A 23,315-nucleotide genomic window follows, 5' to 3' on the forward strand; every position below is an offset into this window, starting at 1 on the left:
TATTTAATGTGTGAATGAACGGTACGGAAGGTATTCATATTTATTGTAGACCACCATTGATGATATATACCATACCACATGCCTTATGAAGTATCAATATTAAAATATACTTATTGACTAGTGAGCTGTTTGTGTTTTGGTCTGGAGATATACGAATTCACGTATTGTGACTTATAAGAAAAGTTACACCCTATGACAATAGTATAGTTATATCGAAGAAATGTAAAATAGGAATTGAAAGTAACTTGCCTTTAAAAAAGTTCGCTACTTAATCAATTGATTCTAATAGACTAATCATTTATATATACTGTACCATAGGCGGATTGAGGATGGGGGCGTGTATATATAACTTCGTTCAGAGAAGAGCCTTTAGAAGTCTGAGACCGCCTTAAGGACCCCAGTGGGTCCTGGGCGAAGTACTAGTGGAGCCCAAGGGAGGGAAATTCCCCAAAAGCTCTTGGGTTTTCGGGTATTTTAAGAGTATAACCTAGGGACGTAGCATCCAAGGGGGGGGGGGAGCAGGGGGGCCTGGCCCCCCACTTTTTCCCCCAACATAACCTTTAATATAGTAAATGTTCATTGATGGGATGGTTGCCCCCCCCCCCCCGCTTTATAACCAAAGTATAGTGATAGCAAGGATTGTAAGAAAACAAAATTGAAGTGGTAGTAAGTTGGCTTTGAAGAAATGGCCACTACAAAAATATTGGTATTGTACTAAAAGTATGACAATATTAATATAATTTACCCGAATATCATACTTTGAAATTTTAGGGGAGGGGTCATACACATGTATGCCTAAGACCTTCCTTAAATCTACTTCCACTGTTATGCTGTATGCTTTGTATTACATGTAAATTTATTGGGAAGTATAATTCTTTGACAAGAAAATTTATCTTTTGTGGTGTTTAAGAATTGGCTTGTATTTAATGTGATTCATCACATCTACTGAGTGCACATATTGTCATGTTGATCAACTGACTACAAGTATCCAGTCTGTTAATCTGATTTTAATTGGTTTTTGCGAGCCAAAAAAATGCTGAATTGAAGATTCTGAGGTTAAATTACACGGAGATAAAAAGGTATTTTCACAATATTTAAATATCATAAGTCAAGATAAGATTATTTATTTTCTTTGCTGAGAAAGACGGATTATTTATTTTCAACAGTTTCAGGCACAGATTATTTATTTTAAAATCTGCCCGCCCCCCCCCCCCCCCCCCGAATCAAATGGTCGTCCCCTAAGTAAGGGAAGTTGACGATAGAAAAGTTCAAGTCATCACCTTTATCATATAGCTTGGATGTTAGATTACCATTAGCGTCTTTTTGAGGTAAAATATCCAAGTATGAAACAGAAGTGTCAGACGTAGGAATGGAAATTACCATTGTTAATTGACAATACGTCGTCGATATATCTTAATGTCGAGTTGAAGGCCACAACAGCAAGTGTTTTCTTCTTTTAATCCATACGATTTTGCATAAAGTCTGCTTCATATGAATATAAAAATGTCTGCTTAAAACGGAGTGCAATTTGTACCCATGGGAATTCCAAGAGTATCTGGTCACCAAATTAAAGCAATATAGATATTGTTAATAAGAACTCAAACATCTTTTTGATGTCAACTTCAGAATGATTATGTGTGCAATCAGAATCTGTTTAAAAAAAAATAATTAACCATCACATGCATTAGCATCCTGCCCCTGGTCTACTACCAAACCACCTGGCCTAGCTACGTTATTTTACTCCCAGAAGAACCATGCCACTCGTGCGCTCAGAATGGGTACTAAGTACACATGTACCAGTTCTCATGTACACATAATTCAGTTCTTAATTTCATTTTATTTTCAGAAAAAATAACAACAATATCATAAAAAAAAACACGGTTTCTTATGGAATAAAAAAGTACAGAAAATGCCAGACAAAACTTTCCATATGTTCATGCATTCAAATACCATCATCTGCACTCTCGAAGTGATATGGCCATTATATAGTACACCCTTCAACTAATTTCATTCTTTTTGAAACATATTTTTTTTTTTATGAGTTTCATCTCTTCAGTAAAGTTCCAAAATTACCAAGTGGATCATAAGTTGCACAAATGTCCTTTGATAATGTTGACTTAACGTAGAAGACAAGTGAAATGACATTGATTCACTGAGATTGATCCAATCCTGTTTTGATTTACTAGTATATCATACCATGTATTCATTTATCATTTTCCCTTAGAATCAATTTGTACAAAATGAAGTTCCACTGAAATCATTAAATAAAGCAAGGTATTTTAAAACATGCACAGATAAAGAGACAAAAAAACTTAAACAAGTCTTAGAACATCTTTACAAGAGGAGGCACATGATCATGTCACATATCACTTTTATCATAATGATGATGGTTTTTCACATGTAACTGGAGGGAGGTCTTTTGATTGCAAGCTTTTGGGCACAGGTCACATTGGAATGGCAACTCCTTTGTATGAATGCGCTGGTGACATTTTAATTCGTATCTCGATCTAAAGAACTTTCCACATGTAATGCATTTAAAGGGTTTAATACCTGCATGCATCCTCTTGTGGCGATTCATTGCCCCGGAGAATATGAATCCCTTCCCACAGATGTCACAGATAAAGGATTTTTCTCCTTTGTGGATCTTAAGATGTACTCTTAAATTAGCTGGATGATTAAAAGATTTTCCGCACTGTCCACAATCATATGTTCTATCGTCATGCACTTTAAGCATATGTTGATTCAAGTCAGCCCTTCTGCCGTATGTAGATCCACATAACTCACAAATATGTCTAACTCTTAGTTCCTCATTACAAACATGCTGGCGTAAATGGAGAGCTTCTGAGAAAGACTTTTTGCAAACTCTACATTTCACCTTTTTCACCCTTTCCCCCTTTTTAGCCCTGTGAATTTTCTTATGACAAACAAGAGCAGATCTAGACTTAGTCACTTTGCCACACTCTTCACAAATTGCACCTTTTAAGTTGTGCTGTCGTCTGTAATGTACCATTTTAATTTTAGTCGAAAACTTTTCACCACAAAGAAAACAATCAAATATTTTATCGCTAGTTACATTTTTGGACTCGGAACTCTCATCACTTACAGCTTCCTGGTCAGATTCCACGTACTCAGATCCATCACTATCACTAAAATCATCATTCTGTAAATCGTCTTCAGAGGAACAACTTCCCAAATCTCCATCTTTCTCTATGAAATCAGTCTTTGAAGTTCCCTTCTTTGAATACACTTCTACTGCTGTGCTCTTCTTTGAAATACTCTTTTCATAATCCTCCAGCAACTTCTCCTTTGAAATCCTTGGCAGCTTTATCACTGGCACTCTCTTCTTCAATATAATGCTTCCACAATTTTCGATCATTTTCTCTTCTGAAATGCTTTCTTTAGGTTTTTTTATTTTTACATTTAGAATGATTCTTCCAGAAATCTTCTCTTCATTTGCATCTTCTTTTTCTTTACCTGTATCTTCTTTCTCTTCATAAACATCTTCCTTTTCTTCATCTGAATCTTCTATCTTTCTAGATCCATCATTTTTATTTTCTGAAACGTCGTCCTCTTTCTGACGAACATAAAATGCTTTATCAACAGTTACAATTTTGGACTCGAAATTCTCATCATATACATCTTCCTGATCAGATTCCATGTACTCAGTTCCGCAACTATCACTAACAAGATCATTCTGTAAATCATCTTCAGAGGTACAGCTTTTAGAATCTCCATCTTTCTCAATGAAATGAATCTTTGAATTTGGGTTTTTTGAATTCACTTCCATTGGTGTACAATCCTCCCTTGAACTTGATTCTTTCCTTATATCTTCAGAGGAACAACTTTTTAAATCTCCATCTTTCTCTATGAAATCTGTCTTTGACTTTGTTTTCTTTGAATACACTTCCACTGCTGTGCTCTTCTTTAAAGATATATATGCCGTATTAATATTTTATTGCTAAAGAAATAAATATATGTGGTGTCTCATCAAGTTACATAAGTTATGTAATTTCTGCAATTAAGACAATTCCACTCCATCACTTTTAAAAGTTATCAAATATTATTTTGTAAAAATTATTTTCTCTCCGAATCGGATATTAAACCGCCTCTTATTGAAATATTCATGAACACGTGGTCTCGCATGCTCACAGCAAACAATGGTCCAATCTCGTGAATGAACCGAAAAGCATGATGGTCTACTACGTTTTCACTACAAACACGTGGGTTAGGGAATTGTACGATGCGATTTCAAATGAAGGCTGGAAAGCCAATTTACATTTTTTTTAAAACCTGTTTTAGAAAAATAGGAAGAATAGTTACTAATTGAGAATTCCCATGCTCACATTAACAAACAAATGCAGTTTTTCTTGGTAGCATACTGTATGTTTCGAAGTTGTACACATTGTAAACATTGTTAATATGTGAGCACACCTCAGAGTTAGTTGCTTTTTGTACCGAGGAATATATAGTCACGTGAAATTGTCTTTTCACTGTCAGTAGAGCACAGGGAAATTGTAAACAAACGGACCTGTACAATAGAGTGGGGAAAACTCTTATTTTATCATTGTTCATTTTTATGCAAATGTTAGCATGGAATTTGTAGATGATAATGTACATAATGCATTAAGCGTGTAAATGCTTGGGAAATGCACCACGTCTTTCTGAGAGCGATTTAAAAAACTAGCCTGTTCGAAAAACACATGTAGTATTTACATGTATGTACTGAGTAGTAACCCATAAATGCATTGAATACAACTCATTGAGCTGATTGGTCGATTTGTCAGTCTTGTTGGTTCCTCGCTGAACAGACGTCACAAAAAATAGTTTCCTCGACCTGATGATTCTCGTGATGCTTTTCCCGCGCACATGCGCAGATCCAACATAAACGTCAATCCTTTATTAATATGCATAAGAATATTGTGTTCTTTTCCCGACCAGTACTTTGTTAATACCGAATAATATTTCGTCGAATTTGCGAGAATGCTTCATTTTTGATAGCTTATCATACTTCAGAAATTTTTGTTTGGTTTCAGCTGTGCAAAAATACTGTTTAACACGGCATATATATCTTTAAAATACTCCTTTCATACTCCTCTAGCAACTTTTCCTTTGAAATTCTTGGCAGCTTTATCATTGGCACTCTTTTCTTTGATATAAGGCTTCCAAAACTTTCCTTCTCTTTCTGAGGAACATCTTGCTTCTCTTCAGTAAAATCTTCCGTCTCTTCAAATCCCTCTGATTCATCATCTCTGTCAGAATCTATCTGCATTTCTTGAGGGCCATTTTGCTGTTGATTTACATCCAATTCTTTTTCATGTATGACAGTGGTAGGTTCATACTCCGCACTTGTGTCATTATTGACCTCTTCTTCACTATTTAAGAAGTTCAAGATGTTGTTCACCTGACTCTGAACATCATCCAGTTGTTCATGTTCAATCCCGACGTTTACTCTGACAGGTTTTAAGAAAGCATTGATTTTCAGCTCAGAAATGTCAAACATACTAGAGTTTGTTTCAGCTGAGCACCATTCCATTACTGTCTTATTAGATTCACAGTCTAATTTGTACAGGGTGATTGGTGATGTATATTAGTGCTAGACCTATGAGGGTGTATATCCTTATAGGTGTTGGTAATAGAGATGTAGTAGCTTGGACATATGTAGGAGCTGGAGGAGTTTGATTGCCTTTGTTACGTTTATAAGTGAATCCTCTGGACAGTGGATCCCTTTTTGAATCTTAAAGGTGTAAAAAAGACATCTGTTCCACCTGAAAATAAAAAAAACAGTGTAATGTTTACCATTGGCTATAACAAGAGGCCCATGGGCCTTATAGGTCATCTGAGCATCATGCAATGCCATAAAATTCACAAATTTTGAAGAGGCATTTTTGCTTATCTTAGCTACCGGGGTATGTACTTAGTTTATTTAATGAACAGAAGCAGAGAAGTCTGATTTTCAAAGAATTATACATTTTTTATATAATCAATAGAGCCCCGTCCTAACACCAGAACCCCTGACCCTTCCATTCTTCATCATCTGTACTTTAGTTACTTTATTCAATACTCAGGAGAAGAGAGAAAAGATTTTAAAGACAAAACGCTTTTCATTATATAATCAAAAGAGCCCCAACCTAACATCAGAACCCCTGACCCTTGGGTCATAAAATTCACAATTTTGGAAGAGGCATTCTTGCTCATCATAACTATGTACTTTGTTATTCAATACCCAGGAGCAGAAAAAGGATTTACACAGATTTGATGCTTTTCACTATACAATTATCAATAGAGTGACTCACTTTAAGATCAAATCTGTATTTCCATTTTTCTTCACAGATGCTTTGCTTTAAGAGCTTTGTCAAGCAGCACTCTCTTTTACTGATCCATCATATTTTTGACTAATATTTGCTCCCTCAACATGCTCAACTTTTCATAGTTTTTCATACCAAAAAGAACAAGAGGCCCATGGGCCACATTGCTTACCTGTGCATATGGGCTAGTTAAAACACAAATCAGCTCAGTATTGAAAATTTTACTTGTACAGGGAGGGGTTGGGTTTTCTATTACTTGAAAATATCACTTTATTAATAGAGCATAAATGTACCATTTTGATGACCTACTTGAAAAGAAGATTTTAAAAGATTTTTCTGATATATTACATGATATCTTATTGTGACCACCTCCTTCCAGGACATTATTTGAAAAAAGAAATCTTCACTATTAGTAGATGCTTACATGTCAATTTGATTAAACAAACTTTTTTGTTCTGGAGATGGTTATTTCCTATAATATGCAAAACTTTGATCCCTCATTGTGGCTTCACCCTAGCCCTGGGGTCATAATTTGAACAAACCTGAATCTAAACCACCTGAGGATATGTCCATTAGTTCCATATAATAAAGTTACTATTGATGGATTTGGTGTTCTCTATAAATTTTTTGAAGATATTACAGCAGATATTTCTTTGTAAAACTAAATCCGACACTGTGCCCCCATCCTACCCCCTAGAATTGTGATTTGAACAATCTATTTTTAAACTACACTACCTGGTGATGTTTCCATATATATCACCAAGCATGTCATGGATTTACTGTTTTTGAGAAGAATATTTTTCTAAAGATTTTCTTATACATATTATATGTATAGATTTGATTGCCCATTAATTAATTATTGTAGTTCCTACCACAGATGCTTGGGGACGGGACCCCACCCCCACCCCCCATGGATAAAATCCATACCATTGGACACTTAAACATAAGTTTTAGTATCAGAGGGTATGGATTTTTATATAAGGATAGTTTTAGCTTAAATTTTGATTTTTTTAGTAACAATACTTTGTGAATATGTCATACAAAAATATTTAAATCAAATAAGTCAAAGAACCCTTGCTGTACGGAACAAGGAAGGGGAGGGGCGGTCCCGTCCCCAAGCACCTGTGTACCTACCCCCAGTTATGTTGAATTAAGTTTACTACATCTTTTCATCAGGTCAAGGAAAATCACTATATTTAGCTATATAACTTAATTTACCTATATAGCTTTATTTACCTATAAAATATAGCTTTATTTAGCTATTTTTCAGAGTAAATTTCTGTTTTATAAAAAGAAGACAAAAAGACGCATAATGAGGCAATATTAGTTTTCAACTATGAAGTGGACTAAAAACAATTCACCAAAAACCCACTTCTAAAAATGTCTCTCCTCTTGTGCAATTGCAATCAAAGATCTAAACGTTTTGTGGCTATGAATAACAGTTTATCTGTGAGTAAGAAGCTACTTTAACAAAGAAAAGCAGTTTTGGTCAACAAGATACTGTAAACAAAGTATTATACTCGTGCGATAAATATCCGCGAGTTCCACGAGTAACCTCTGCTCGTGGATATTTATCGTCGCGAACCAGTTGTTCATTATATTCTCATGTTATGATTTATTTAGACTGAGTTATTTGCCCTTTTATCAATACCAATCCCGACGGTTCAACAAGTAATCACAGAAGAACTTTACTGTTAGTGTACAAGAAGCAGTTAAAATTTTATTACAAACATTCAGAAAAAATAAAACAAAATGGCAAATTGAAAACAATTTGTCTAAAATTGATTAAAATGTCAATAATCATTTCAGCTTGTGTTATTATTGTTCATTTATTGTTACAGACGAGTCAGAGATAGCCTGGTTAATTACGGCTAATTATGGCCCAGTCCTGCTCTGTCCCAACCATTTATAGTAATTGCCCCTTGGCTATGTAGATCTTAGAAAGCGTCGATTATCGAATTTGTATGAGGCACTTTTACAATTGAGAGTTTTAAATCAATTTTAATCTCCTAGATTTTTTCCCCCGATTTTCATTTGAGCGTTGTGAAAATGCGTATGAAGTATACTCATGGCAAACAATTTACCCACTTTGGGGGTGGATATAAAATTTTAATTGGACGCAATGCACAGAATGTTTTGAATAATGTGTAAGCAGACCTCACGCTACCATTTTACCTAGTTTATCAGTCAGGGGCATAACTTAAACAAGTTATTTTCAAAAATAACTCAAATGAGTTATTTTTGTTTATGGGCGGATATAAAATTCTAATTTGATTCAAAAATACTCGTGGAAATAAAAAAAAAATGTGTCGCGGATTAGTTCTCTAGCGGTCACTCGCGAATAAAAAAAATAACGCGTATAAATATTGATTTACAGTAATTGATTGGTAATAATAATTGAGCACAATGCAAGTCAATCACACTTAGTCATGCCTCACTGCACTTCCCTCTATCTAAACAATAGAGGTGCAGTTTTTGGTTAAAAAGTGTTTAAAAGAGGCAATGTTTTTACTATCTATGCCCTTGGTTGTTTTTATCAAACCTTTTGGAAAAAATCTCAGCCATAATTTACATGCGACTTTTTGTCTGCTTTTAATTAAATAGAAACTTATTCCAAAATAGCTAAATATTATTTATATTATTATATAATATTATATCTATTACTGGAACACTCTACCAGAATCAGCCATACTTTCACCATCGTTGGAGCAGTTTAAAACTTCCATTCAGAACCTCCAACTTTGGAACACCTACCCTGCACACTAATATATCAACAGTGACCTGTACAGTGTATATATATGTTAAGGATCAACCTTTTTTACATTTGGACATTCCACTGCACGCATGTACATAGTCCTCGCTGATAAATGTCCATATGGATTTTCGCGAGTAAACCCATTGAAGTTGAAGTTGAAATAAAGCTATATTTTATAGGTAAATAAAGCTATATAGGTAAATAATTTAATTACACTTGTATCAAGCAATTCCATTGGCTGAATCATTCAGAGAAACATATAATATTTTGGATAACATAACTTGCCTACGTCACAATGAGTTACGTCAAAAACGTATTACTCCGCTTGACGTTACTTTTAAATTATGCTATATTTGAAGCCTTTTTTCCGGAGGAAAAATTGTCTCATTGTCTACACTGAAATTAAATTATAAGCAATGAAGCTAATTTCAACTTATGTTATACGATATAACATAACTTGGGGCAGTTAACGCTTTTTTATAAACCGCTTCGCGGTTTATAAAGCGTAAACTGCCCCAAGTTATGTTATATCGTATAACATAAGTTGAAATTAGCTTCATTGCTTAAATAAAGCTATATAGCTTAATATAGTGATTTTCCTGGACCTGTTCATCTGTTCATATTGAACTGTTGATGCACAGGGGCTTGTCACGAAATATTTATCCTCTTTTAATAAAGTTACCCCTACTATAAAAATACACAAGGGAGGAATCTAAAAATAGGAAATTCGCTACCACAAATTTTGACCGGACTCTCTATCTTGTTTCTGGGCGACTTTCGTTGCTGACCAAGTAGGAGTGAGTGGAGTATAGATTCAATTTTAATATTCTTCAGTCAAATTCTAATCAACGCGTACCGTTAGTCACATAACTAACCTCTTTTCTCGATATTTGGATCTGGCGACAGTTCTTTCCATATGAATTTCCGGCGTAAATTGAATGCAGGGCTCTGATTGGTTGCTTTCTATAAATAACTCGTACACAAAGTAGCTCTTTAATTTAGTGCACCAAAACGGAGGGAAAACAAACTATCGTAATGGCATTGAACAATAAAGCTGTGGTTTCATTGAACGTATTTTACTATATTTGGTAATATTTATTTATATAAACATGTTAAATATCCTTCATTAGGCATGTCAATCCTTACAGTTTATATTTTGTGTACGAGTTATCTAAAGAAAGCAACCAATCAGAGCACTTCTTTCAATTTACGCATATGGAAAGAACTGTCGCCAGATCCAAATATCGAGAAAAGAGGTTAGTTATGTGACTAACGGTACGCGTTGATTAGAATTTGACTGAAGAATTTTAAAATTGAATCTATACTCCACTCACTCCTACTTGGTCAGCAACGAAAGTCGCCCAGAAACAAGATAGAGAGTCCGGTCAAAATTTGTGGTAGCGAATTTCCTATTTTTAGATTCCTCCCTTGTGTATTTTTATAGTAGGGGTAACTTTATTAAAAGAAGATAAATATTTCGTGACAAGCCCCTGTGGTTGATGCAGCATTCATAATATTACGAATATCTATTATAAAGTAACTGATGCAGAAGCCTGCTCTATAGTAATTTTGTTGAGCACTCTGGAACGTAATTACTGGGGTGAAAACACTGAGGGCAAACATAATTAAACATGCCTGATATACCCGAATGATATTTTTACCCCCCCCCCCCTTTTCCGCTTTTTTTTCAATAATTATATATTTTATATTTTCTATGCTTTATAATGTTACTCTGAACTGCACATGAACAAAAATGCAAATATCAAAGACATAATTTACCTTTAAACAGGTGGTTAGTATATAGAAAGTTCCTTTCGCATGCGTTTCCTTACAAAGTCGTACTGGAAGTAAACAAAACAGGGACGGTGTAAAATTAGGGTACGCCCGATTGCCGTCTCCAACGATACAAATGTATGAGGATCATTTTTTATGTATAAAATTTATGAGAGATAAAAGACGAATTTGAAAAAAGTAAACTTTCTCCTATTATAAATAATTTTAAATATACATACATGTAGATGTACAAGTGTGCATGTATTCAAAAACCAATAAAACACTTCATGAATAAATAAATAAATAAATAGATAAATAAAATATAAATAGACAAATAAATTAATTTTAATAAACTTATAAATAAAAAAAAAATTAGTGAATATAGAAATATACACATAGCTAGGTCCCTTATATTACATGTATTAAAATTTATATGCGATCCTCAGTCAGGAAGATTAAATATTTATAATTAAATTAAATTACTAGAAATTTGAAACCACCTAATATCCTACTGTGATCAGTGATTTAGAATTAAAAAATAGAAAAAAAATGCTTACACGATCAGGTTTACTGCTTTGGTATGTTGTGTTAAATAAAACATTATTTAGTGTACTATTAATCAGTAATGATTGCGTTTTATTGTAATTTTAATAGAAGGCCTCAAGGAAGAAAAGTGGTCGCACTAATTGAGCCTCCCCCTTTCTTCAAATAAAGTATCTTTATTAATACATATGTTAGTCAACATTAAATTCAATTTTGTGTATCAGTTGTGATGCTAAGTACATGGAAACACATGCTTTTATCACAAAGTAGTTTTGGGAGTCTGGAATTTCTATGATTTCTATAGTGATTTACTTAGGGAGAAGTGTATAAGGTAACAAACAGTATAGTCAACTTCAAAGTTTCTTAAAGAGGCTGGGTGGTCGTGTCTTTTAGACTACATGTATTTTGATATCCTTTAGAAGAAGAGCTCAATGTAAAGACATGATAAAATAATCAAATTTTAAAACGAATATTTATGTAATTTTTCTTTGCCAAATGATATTTGACAGCTCAAGATATCATACCGGTATCTAAAAAAATAAGTTATATTAATTTGGTGGTTAATTAAATAATAATCTAGCTGTTGACCCCTAGCCTCCTTAAAACGATAGAAGTTAGGAGTTTAGCGAAAACAGGCAATTCAAACATATCAAAGGTATGATCAGGTGGGATGGATGAGTGAACATTCCCTGCAGTCTCGTCACACACTCTGTTTGATCCTTCTTATGATAAAAACAACGGAAAAAAACTGTCCAATGTGGAAATTATATCCTTACCAAGAAGAACAACAGTCAGCATTTCATTTACCAGGTAATAATAAATTCTATTTGCTGACAAGAGCATTGTATCCACTCAAATATTAAAAAAATACAAAGACAGACAAAGTCAGCTGGTACCAGTACATACAGATTGGATTCTCTATCTAATTCTTTTTCACTTCTGAATTATTTAACACAGGAAAGAAAAAAATGTCTTCTACTGTGTACAGATCTATTCCCTATAGGTTAAAACATGAAGTGATGAGTTATTAGTTATCATTAATATGAGATAGGTATAGTTCATATAACGAAATTCTTAGTCAGGGATCAAACAAATACATGTATCAATGTTTAGAATTATGTGTTTAACCAAGTGGTGAGTTTGAAAAGGACATGTTTACGTCACTCGTACATGTCGTATTAAGAAAATTATTTATTCACAACACAATTAATGGATTTAATATATCAAAGAAAGCTCACGAGGCAAGCCTCCTTAAGAGTATTTAGCTTTCATAAAGAAAATTTATTAAGGTTAGATAAGACCACAAAACAACAAACAAATCACATTGATATTAGATAAGTATTAGATAATTAAGCAAATTCGCTATTTAATTAAGAAGATTCATTACCAACGTGTACCATACAATGGATATCAAAAATTATAGCGAGCCAGGGCAGCGAGCGTAACTTCGAGCTCTTAAAGCAACGCCTGGGCGTAGAGAATATTAACATTCAGACTGCTGCACATTCATTCGTCAGATTTTTGTTCCTCAGTAACTCTTGACCCACAATGCATCACTTGTAAATTTCTCTGTTAACTTTGTTGAAAATTATTTTGCATAAAACATGCATTGTACCAGTTAGAATGTGTATATTCACGTTTTCGTGCAACATAGTTGTATGGAACGCCAAATTAACATACATTCAAATATTTGTACCTATCTTCAAATAATTGCAACTATCTTCAAATAATTGTACCTATCTTCAAATGAATTAAAGATATAAGTAAGTACAAGTGAATTAAAGATAGATACAATTGGATTGAAGATAGGTATAAATAATTATACTTATCTCTAAATAATTATACATAGGCACAAATAAATTATACCTATCTTTAGTGGAATAACACTATTTTCAATTTAATTAAAGATATGGTCAATTGAATCATACCTATCTCTAACTGATTTAAAGATAGGTATAATTGATTTGAAGATAAATTCAATTATACTTAGGTATAAATAATTATACTCATCTTTAAATAATTATACATAGGCACAAAAAATTATACCTATCTTTAATGGAATTACACTATTTTCAATTTAATTAAAGATATGGTCAATTGAATTATACCTATCTCTAATTGACTTGAAGATAGGTATAATTGATTTAAAGATAGGTAAAATTGATTTGAAGATAAATTCAATTAAGACATATCCACAAAGGAGTTGAAGATAGGTACAATTCAATTATTCCTAGATTCAATTCGTTTTATGTTGTTGTAAATAATGAACGCTCCCTTGGAGACAATATTGAGTATGGAGGGAAACGCACAGAACCTACAGAGCGACGACATAAGGAATGAAAGAAGAAATAAAGATTAATAGAAAATGTACAAAAAGCCCCATATACTTATAAAAACATACATATCATGTAAGTTTATCTTGTACATGTATTGCAGACAGATGAAGATTCCGAAAAAATTTCGCGCCAGTTGTTAGGTATCGGAAACTACGTATGTTAAAGGAAGTAGTTGTTATTGCCTATATCTTAGTAATTTAAGATAGGTTCAATTCAATTGTACCTATCTTTAAATCAATTATACCTATCTTCAATTCCTTGCATTTGTACTTATCTTCAAATTAATTGTACCTATCTTCAAATGAATTAAAGATAGGTATAATTGAATTGTACCGGTATCCATCTCTAATTCATTTAAAGATATGTACAGTTGATTTAAAGATAGGTGCAATTCATTTGAAGATATGTACAATTCAGTTGAAGATAGGTACAATTATTTGAGGATAGGTACAAATATTTGAATATATGTTAATTTGCTACTCCACATAGTTGAAGATTTTATTTTGCTCTCAGTGTATACGCTAACGTGCTTCATGAAATATATTACGACGTGAAGCGTCGTAGTTCATAACCCCATGAATCTTCAAAATATAATTTTTTTTCTTAAATAAACTTTTAGAGATCAATTGTATAATACTAATTCATTAAACAAAGCATAATAACAATGGACTTTTAACGTCCAAGAAAAATAACGTCATATTTCTGCATACTACGTCATCAGTTTCAAAGAGTGGTGATATGAATTCAGCGATACAGATAAGGTATATAATAAAATAAATAAATCATTTAAAAAAACACATTTAAACACATCAAGCTAGCCAATTTTATTCGGAAACAAATTATTCGCACATTTCATTTTCTTTGTTTATCAGCATTTGAAAAGAATATACATTAAGAAAAAACATCAACGACAAAAGGGAGTATCTCTAGCTAACCAAACACCTGCTATATCATATAATTAAAGAAATCACACATAAAATTATCAACAGGAGGCCCATGTGCCATATCGGTAACCCGAGTTATTTTGGTCATGCTATTTTTAAACATATTTCTTTTATGTGATACCTATTGTGGCACAATTACACCCCACGCATGGATTTGATTTTGAAATTGTAGATTCAACACCACCTTCCATGTACGTTTCAGTCTTCGGCCCAAGTAATTCGTGAAAAAAAGACTTTCAAAGATTTTTACTTTACATTTCAATGTGAAATTGAGGTTCCCTCCTGTTGCGTAGCCTTAATTTAGCAATAAAAATGATCTACAAAAATGTACAATTTATATAAAGAATGAAGTGTTTTCTTAGTGACGCTTGATTAACATTTTGATCTCTGTTACAGAGTCCCCGTTCCTGACAGTTGGATACCACAGATTGTGCCAGTAAGCTGGGGCCCAGGGTCCGTTAAGGAAGGCCCAGTGGCAATTATTAAACCACCAGCCTCCCTCACGATAAGCAGCACAGCTACCTCCGCCCCATTTATCGTTATCCCTGTCTGGAGCACTGAATGGCATTCCTGACAGATCCTTGCCTTGGAAATTAGGGTTCAACATGCTGTCACCTTAATATTCAAAGAAACAAAATCGACAGAAAATTCAATTCATATCAAGTCTCTTCATTAATAATTCTTGTTTACAGTGATTTAAATGAATAATGCACACGTTAAAAAGTCTTTCAAACATTACTCGAAATGACCTCAAGTATATCATGTAGATAATTCTCCCCTTTCATTTTGTGCTGTTAAAAACTATCTAATATTTATGTTAGATAGTTGTATTTCCCATTAAAATAGAAACCTCTCTCTTGCCTTCTTTGTTGTCATTAATTTATACTAACTCTCTCTCTCTCTCTCTCCTTTGCATTGGTACTCTACCATTTACTAGTACTTACCCAGGGTCCCATTGGCTGGTCCCCCGAGTAGGAGTCTGTAGTCATCTGTCTCATCAGCAATGGAGAATAGTTGATAGCGTTCATAAAAAGTGTTGCCATTTTGTAATGAAATGGAGATGTACAGGGACGAGTCATTTCCTTTGGTCAATTCATGAATCAAATCATTTCCTTCAAAAGATAATAAATATATGAGAGAGTATATATGTGTATGCCGTAGGTGTATGTTGTAGGTATTTTTTGCATTTTTATATATATCCTTGGTGTATTACTATCAAACATTCACTGGCTTAATGTATGTTGTTTTTGAAAGATGAATTATAACAAGATCATTGATATGTTTGGTTACTGATTCATAGGGGATTAGATACCTTGATATGTACAATTATGTGTTACATAAAATTAGTTTAAGTATGAGATAAAATTGAAATCCCTTAGAAATTCAGCAAATGTTAACGCTGCCATTATTTACAAAATAGGATCGTCTGAAATCCGAGAGAGGCCTTAGGAGTTTTGGTATGAAATTTCATTGCAAAAACTCAAAATCTTATTTCTTGAAATATTGCCCGAAATCGATAGTGTTACACACAGAGAGAATGCCTAAATAAACGACCTTTAACTTCGATGTTTTGACCTCAAAATCAATCTGGGTCCTTTTGCCACAGGACATTGTCATGTAATATTTCAGTGCAAAAGTTCAAAGGATTCTGAGATATAGCGCGGAAAAGAAAGTGTTATAACAGAGAGAATTTAAGAATCTATTACCTTGACCTAAAATCAATATAGGATTATTCTGATGGGCATAGGAAGTTGAGACGCGAAATTTCATTGCAAAAGCTCAAAGTTTTCTTGAGATATCGTTTAAAAACAATTAAAAGCCTTTTGTACAAACAGACAGAAGGACGAAAGGACGGACAGAGAGACCCAAATTAATATTCCCCACTTTCAGTGAAAGCGGGGGACAATAAACAATTACTCACCAATCCAATAAGAGTCGTTAGCCTCTCCAAAACCATTCTGGTAGTCCACCCACGATCTATTGAAACTCTCAGATCCACTCCCCCGTTTCTGTATTGCCTATAGGTTGTCATCGGAAAGAAATATGTAATTTGCTTTTTTTATATTCGGTTTTATTTGTTTTAATTGCTTTTCAATTCATTAAGTAATGAGAGAGAGAGAAAGAAAAAGAGAGATAAACAGAGAAATAAAGAGAAGAGCGAAATATCTTACAGTCCAACCTCCGCCCTCGGTTTCCATGTCGCAGTACACGGTGATATTGGTTTCGTTACGAAAAGGATTTATGGTGTAGACTCCGGACTGTGTCCGTCCATGTAGAAAATGGCCCTTGCAATCTGTATTTATACCTATGTAAAAAAAAAGATTAAAAAAAAAAATAAATATAGGACTTCAATGGTTTTTGGATAGATGTTACTTTTTAATCCAACTAAGTGTGCGGTTTTATCTTATATAAATAAATAAATAAATAAATATATATATATATATATATATATATATATATATATATAAAGCACAATTTACAACAACTCTTAAACTAACATAACTGCCCTAAGTGAAGAAATATTAATATAGAAAGCACAAAGAAATTCACTTGTATATGGATACCCACTTCCGCCCCAGCCCGTGGTTGAACTCTCGACCTACGGAATCTGTCTCCTAGCAGTACAGGAACAGCGCGTTAGACCGCTCGGCTATCTAGGCAAGTCAAAAAACTTGCTTTCGATGCCGATGGAATTCTCACAGCGCTGCCCTATACTACACGGTCATTGAGAATAGAAGTGAGATACAGTTATTTGGACATTAGTTTTATTAGAGGATTGTTACCAATACATGTTGCATGAAATTAATTTTATTTATAAAGCACAATTTACAACAACTCTTAAACTAACATAACTGCCCTAAGTGAAGAAATATTAATATAGAAAGCACAAAGAAATTCACTTGTATATGGATACCCACTTCCGCCCCGGCCCGGGGTTGAACTCTCGACCTACGGAATCTGTCTCCTAGCAGTACAGGAACAGCGCGTTAGACCGCTCGGCTATCTAGGCAAGTCAAAAAACTTGCTTTCGATGCCGATGGAATTCTCACAGCGCTGCCCTATACTACACGGTCATTGAGAATAGAAGTGAGATACAGTTATTTGGACATTAGTTTTATTAGAGGATTGTTACCAATACATGTTGCATGAAATTAATTTTATTTATAAAGCACAATTTACAACAACTCTTAAACTAACATAACTGCCCTAAGTGATATATATATATATATATATATATATATATATATATATATATATATATATATATATATATATATATATATATATATATATATATATATATATATATATATCTTAGTTGAATAAATGTATGGAGAGAGACATTATAACAGTGACACTACCGTTATAAGAATATCATCTCCACTCGGTTTCATCAGAATATTTGTGAAAAAAGAGAGACATTTATCCACAGAGAATGAAAGAAGGATGTGGAGATACTAGTAACAAACATTTTTATGATAATTTTGTTTTTACACTCTATTTCACGTATCGTATAGTTTTTGTACATGGCGTCCTAACCAAGCATAGCATATACATGTACACATATGACATCATCGGTGGTAGATTTTAATCAAAATTACAGATGCAGCATAACAAAATAAGGACATTTTATTTATGTTAAAATGTACACGATTCTTTTTTTGTACTAAAGTTAAATTACATCTCTGAATACCAAAATATTAGGAAAACTTGTGTTCTAAAATTGACGTCATCTCTCCTACTATGATGTCATAATATAACACTGATGTATGCAAGATAGAATATTTTGTATGCTTCCTTATTACCCCTAAGCGACAATACATACCACTATAAGAATAGTATTTCCAACCGACTTCATCAGAAACTCCAGTGTTAAAGACCTTCTTGTGAAGACGGCATTTCTTTAATAAAGGATTGTATCCATAAAAACCGCAATCATTTTTACACAAAGTAGAACATAAACACAGAGACCCTGCGTTATATTCTCCTATCAGTTCGTTATCTGACTTTTTATTATCAAACTCCAGCTTTGCTTTATATTGCAGAGAAATATTGTCAGCTTGACACAGCGTACAAAAGAGGACAAAGATCGCACAAAAACGGCTCATATTACTGTAAACCAATTATTATACGCGTCATTTTTTATTCGCGACTGACCGCTAGAGAACCTATCCGCGACGATTTGTTTCCGCGAACAAGTGGTCATATATTTTTTTCATTTCCACAAGTATTTTTGGCATCAAATTAAAATCTTAAATCTGTCCATGAACTAAGTAAAATGCTACCTTGAGTACTGCTTACGCATTATTTAAGACATTCTGTGCATTGCGTCCATTTAAAATCTTATACCCGTTCCTAAAGTTACAGTAAAATGTTATCATTCACGACGATGGAATGAAAATCGAAAAAAAAAATTTGAGGAGATCAGAGTTGATTTTTAAAAAAAAACTCCAATTGTGAAAGTGTGAAAGTGCCTCATACCAAATGGGTAATTAATCGACGCTTTCCGAGATCTACGAAGCCAAAAGGCAATTATTATTCTTTTTCGCCTTCCGGTCAGCCATTAGTGTAAGATGTAGGCTGTTAAAGCTCTGAGAGAAATAGTGGGTGCATTGAAGATACGTGTGTGTGTATTGTCTCTTGGCAAGTATGTCATCGTATAATATGCCATAGTTTCTTATATTAGTGATTTTGAAGCTGCTCATCAAATATAGACAAAATTTTTAATTAATTGTGTCGTTTGGTCCAATGAACTCTACTCACGATACCAACCAATGTCGGACTCTAGATGTGCCAAGGACACCAAACGTAAAAGGTCTTCTGAATTAAGTTTCTCTGAACACTTATCATCTCGAAGACGTATCACGTCTTCCTCATCCTTGCCAGATATTTCTAATCTGTCAGCCGAGATGGCCACTAACTTTGATAACAGTCAATCAAAAATCCCATCATCCTCTTCTTTGACCCCAACATCTACAGTCTTAAGTTCATCACCTGACCCAAACAAAAGTACTGGCTCTTCAACAGCTATAGTTGACTCCAACGGGGAGATACAAACATCCGCCATTAATGAACTCAGTGTTAAGGCCGTTCATAGTCAGGCTTTCATGGGGGCATTTGCTCCACTTATTGCATCTGCAATCACTCCCCACATCCAACTTATCGTTCAAAGCTGTCTCCAGCCCATTTTAAGTTCAATTAAGGAACAGCAAAAAGATATAGAAGAGCAAAATGAGGAAATAAAAACTTTAAAAGAGAGTAATGATGAACTAAAACGTAGAGTAGATGATTTAGAATATGGGCTAGACAACCTAGAGCAGTATGGGCGCAGACCATCTCTACGCTTCCATAATGTCCCGTTACCTGAGCCAGGCGAGGATGGGACAAGGGAGCCACTCGACACTGAATCCGCAGTTATCCAGATCTGTGCAGGAATGGGTGTTACTATCACTCCTGATGATATAGATAGATCTCATCCTATTGGTAGCCCAAAACAAAATAAAATTCAAATCATATGCAGATTTAGAAATTGGAAGATCAAAAACAGAGTTTACAGCGCAAAAAAACAATTGAAAAACAATGTCAATAAAATTTTTGTGACGGAAGACTTGACCAAGTATAGACAAGCCTTAGTTTCTAAAATCATACAAGCAAAAAAATCAGAAATCGTCCATAGTTTCTGGACCTACGACGGGAGAATTTTCATTAATTTTGAAAAGAAGGGACACCGTTACGAAGTACGTTCATTCGAGGATCTTGAAAATCTCCTTAACGGGTAAATGAATTATAAATAACCAAAACATGTGAGACATTCATCAAGACTGCCACTTACAATCCCAAGGACACAAAATATCAATTTACGTATCATATTATATTATATGTAGCTATTAAGCACTACATTTATGTAAATATAGCACTATTCACCCACTTGCTCTCCCTTGATTATGTCATTTGGTTTCTTTTTGTTCATGGTGATCGGTCGTTCTTTTGTACATATGTCACTTATGACTGAATCACATAGATTTCCATTTTTGTTTTGTACTTTATTTTTTTGTCTTTTTACCCCCATTTTCTTTTGTTTTTGTTTGTTTTTCTCCATTTTCATGTGTTCACAGTCTTGTATGTATGCTCCGCCCTATTTGCGATATTGCTCTCACATATTATACATTGCGGCTCTACAATCTATTTTTAAAGAAAAATGTATCAATATTTTAATCAAAGATAGGTAATTCTATCGAGCAATATCGAGCCGCTATTGGCAACTATTACTGCAATAGCAGATGTACTATCCAAAAAGTGTTCTTTCCTTTTTTAGATGTCAAAAACCTACATTTATATTTGATAAACTCTAGAAAGAAATGGTTTAAACTACAAAAAATGTGTGGTATTTTTCAAAACTTTCTGCATCTGCAATTTTGGTTTCAAATTATTTTTTTCTTGCATCTTTTGTCAGGGGACATTGAAATAAATCCGGGACCTACAAATGATCAGATACACACATTGGACATCTTTCATTTAAACATCAGAAGTTTACGACATAAGATTGAAAATGTAACAGCATTAATCACGGATTTTGATATTTTATGTTTCACGGAAACACACTTGGACTCAAGTATTTGTAATAGTGACATTATGATTGAAGGTTATGATACAATTTTTCGCAAAGATAGAAATTCTAATGGTGGAGGTATCATTATCTATGTTTCTTCATGTTTTCGTGCTATTCGTCGCATTGACCTTGAACCCATGTCAATCGAATGCGTCTGGATAGAAATAAGTGAACCTACCTGTAATCTTTTTCTTTGTTGTATATATCGTCCACCCAGTAGCGAAAAATCCTTTTGGGACAAATTTTTATGGTCAGTTGAAAAAGTATCAGATATATCCAACAAATTTATAATTGTAGGTGACTTAAACGTTGATTTCCTTGACAATACTCGCACACTTCCTATTAAAGACATCATGCTGAATTATCACTTGACAAACACAATCAGCGAACCGACACGAACTACATACACTTCGAATACTCTTATTGACCCAGTTTTGATCAGCTCAGACCTTGTAGCACTCCACTCAGGCGTGATAAACACAGACAGTACACTAACTGATCATAAAGCAACTTACGTTTTTTTAAAATCTAGTATCATCAAAAGTCAACCTTATGTTAGGAAAATATGGGATTACAAAAATGCTAATATAGAAAAACTTAATAACCTTATAGAAAATGCTGACTGGGAAAATCTTATTTGTAATGCAGAATCAACTGACGAAGCTACCGAAAATTTTTCAACCAAATATCTAGATCTCGTTAGGGAATGTGTACCGGAAAAATCAGTATTAATAAGACCCAAAGACAAACCTTGGTTTGATTCACTTTTAAGGAAAACCCATCGGGAAAAAAATAGGTTGAGACGAAAAGCACAAAAAAGTGATAAACAGAGTGATTGGGATAATTTTAAGCATATAAGAAATAAATTTAATAACATGAAAAAACATGCTATTGAAAATTATCAAAATACTCTTGAATTACAACTAATTGATTCAAGTAAAAACAACTCTAAGCTTTACTGGAAACTTCTAAGAGACACTTTTAAAAGTAAGTCAACCACAGACATCCCCCCTTTACAGTACACATCTGCATCAGGTGATGTTAATTTTGCTTTTTCTGAGGAAGATAAGATACATGTACTCAACACTTATTTTGCTTCAATTACATGTGTTGATGATGAAATGTCTGAATTACCTAAAGAAAACATTGAGTGCAATAGTGTTTTTGACAATATCTTTATTTGTGAACAAGAAATTATTGACATTTTATCTATATTACCTGTCAATAAAGCCATTGGAGAAGACTGTATTAGCCATAAAATGTTAAAATCAACAAAATTATCTGTTGTTAAACCTCTGTGCTTATTGTTTAACCGTTCATTGAAAGACTGTGTTTTTCCAAAAAAATGGAAATTAGCTAATGTAATCCCTTTGTTTAAAAAAGATGATCCTGCAGATTTATCTAACTATAGACCTGTTTCATTGTTAAGCTGTGTCAGTAAAGTGATGGAGCGTATTGTATTTAAACACTTGTACAACTATTTTCACTCTAACAATATTTTTTATAAATACCAGGCTGGTTTCTTACCTGGTCACTCTACTGTATATCAGCTGTTAGAAACATATGATAACATTGTTAGAAATATTGATGAAGGCAAATCCTGCTGTATGATTTTTTGTGACTTATCTAAGGCCTTTGACCGTGTATGGCACAAAGGACTCTTATTTAAATTAAAAATGTATGGTGTAAAGAAAGATATGTATAGTTGGTTAAAAAGCTATTTAGAGAATAGAACGCAAAGAGTGATATACAAAAACCTGGTATCCCCTTCTGAATCCCTTTATGCGGGTGTTCCACAAGGCTCTGTATTAGGTCCATTGTTATTTTTAATTTATGTGAACGATGTAGCTGACAAGATGTCAAGCTTTTGTAGACTTTTTGCTGATGATAACAGTTTGCAGTATGCATCTAAATGTGTCAAATCTATAGAAGGTCATCTGAATAATGATCTTTTATCTCTTGAAGAGTGGTCTAAAAAGTGGTTGCTAAAATTTAATCCCTCTAAAACTAAGGTTGTATTTTTTAACACAAGAAAAAACAAAGAATTTC

At 33.6% G+C, this 23,315-nt stretch overlaps 4 protein-coding genes across 4 annotated transcripts; 1 reads left to right on the forward strand and 3 right to left on the reverse strand.

The window, feature by feature from the left end:
* Positions 1-2,260: 2,260 nt before the first annotated feature.
* On the reverse strand, positions 2,261-3,923 carry LOC134243069 (zinc finger protein 181-like). Its single transcript, XM_062725288.1, has one exon. It carries the CDS (start codon positions 3,785-3,787, stop codon positions 2,360-2,362), a length of 1,428 nt encoding a protein of 475 aa, XP_062581272.1. The 5' UTR covers positions 3,788-3,923; the 3' UTR covers positions 2,261-2,359.
* A 360-nt stretch (positions 3,924-4,283) lies between these two features.
* On the reverse strand, positions 4,284-10,918 carry LOC134243072 (uncharacterized). The gene is made up of 3 exons (XM_062725291.1): positions 10,840-10,918; positions 5,058-5,765; positions 4,284-4,290 (listed from the first exon to the last, which is right to left on the reverse strand). The coding sequence occupies exons 2-3, from the start codon at positions 5,531-5,533 to the stop codon at positions 4,284-4,286; spliced, it is 483 nt and encodes a 160-aa protein (XP_062581275.1). The 5' UTR covers positions 5,534-5,765; positions 10,840-10,918.
* Positions 10,919-15,014: 4,096 nt separating this feature from the next.
* Positions 15,015-18,765, reverse strand: LOC134243070 (fibroleukin-like). Its single transcript, XM_062725289.1, has 5 exons — positions 18,483-18,765; positions 16,828-16,961; positions 16,578-16,674; positions 15,601-15,768; positions 15,015-15,271 (listed from the first exon to the last, which is right to left on the reverse strand). The coding sequence occupies exons 1-5, from the start codon at positions 18,763-18,765 to the stop codon at positions 15,015-15,017; spliced, it is 939 nt and encodes a 312-aa protein (XP_062581273.1).
* A 568-nt stretch (positions 18,766-19,333) lies between these two features.
* On the forward strand, positions 19,334-20,610 carry LOC134243071 (uncharacterized). The gene has a single exon (XM_062725290.1). The coding sequence runs from the start codon at positions 19,432-19,434 to the stop codon at positions 20,434-20,436; it is 1,005 nt and encodes a 334-aa protein (XP_062581274.1). The 5' UTR covers positions 19,334-19,431; the 3' UTR covers positions 20,437-20,610.
* Positions 20,611-23,315: the final 2,705 nt, after the last annotated feature.

This window comes from Saccostrea cucullata, unplaced genomic scaffold (assembly GCF_032062105.1).
Source record: "Saccostrea cucullata isolate Sc308-1 unplaced genomic scaffold, CSIRO_AGI_Scuc_v1 ctg5630, whole genome shotgun sequence".
Classification (NCBI taxonomy): Eukaryota; Metazoa; Mollusca; class Bivalvia; order Ostreida; family Ostreidae; genus Saccostrea; species Saccostrea cuccullata.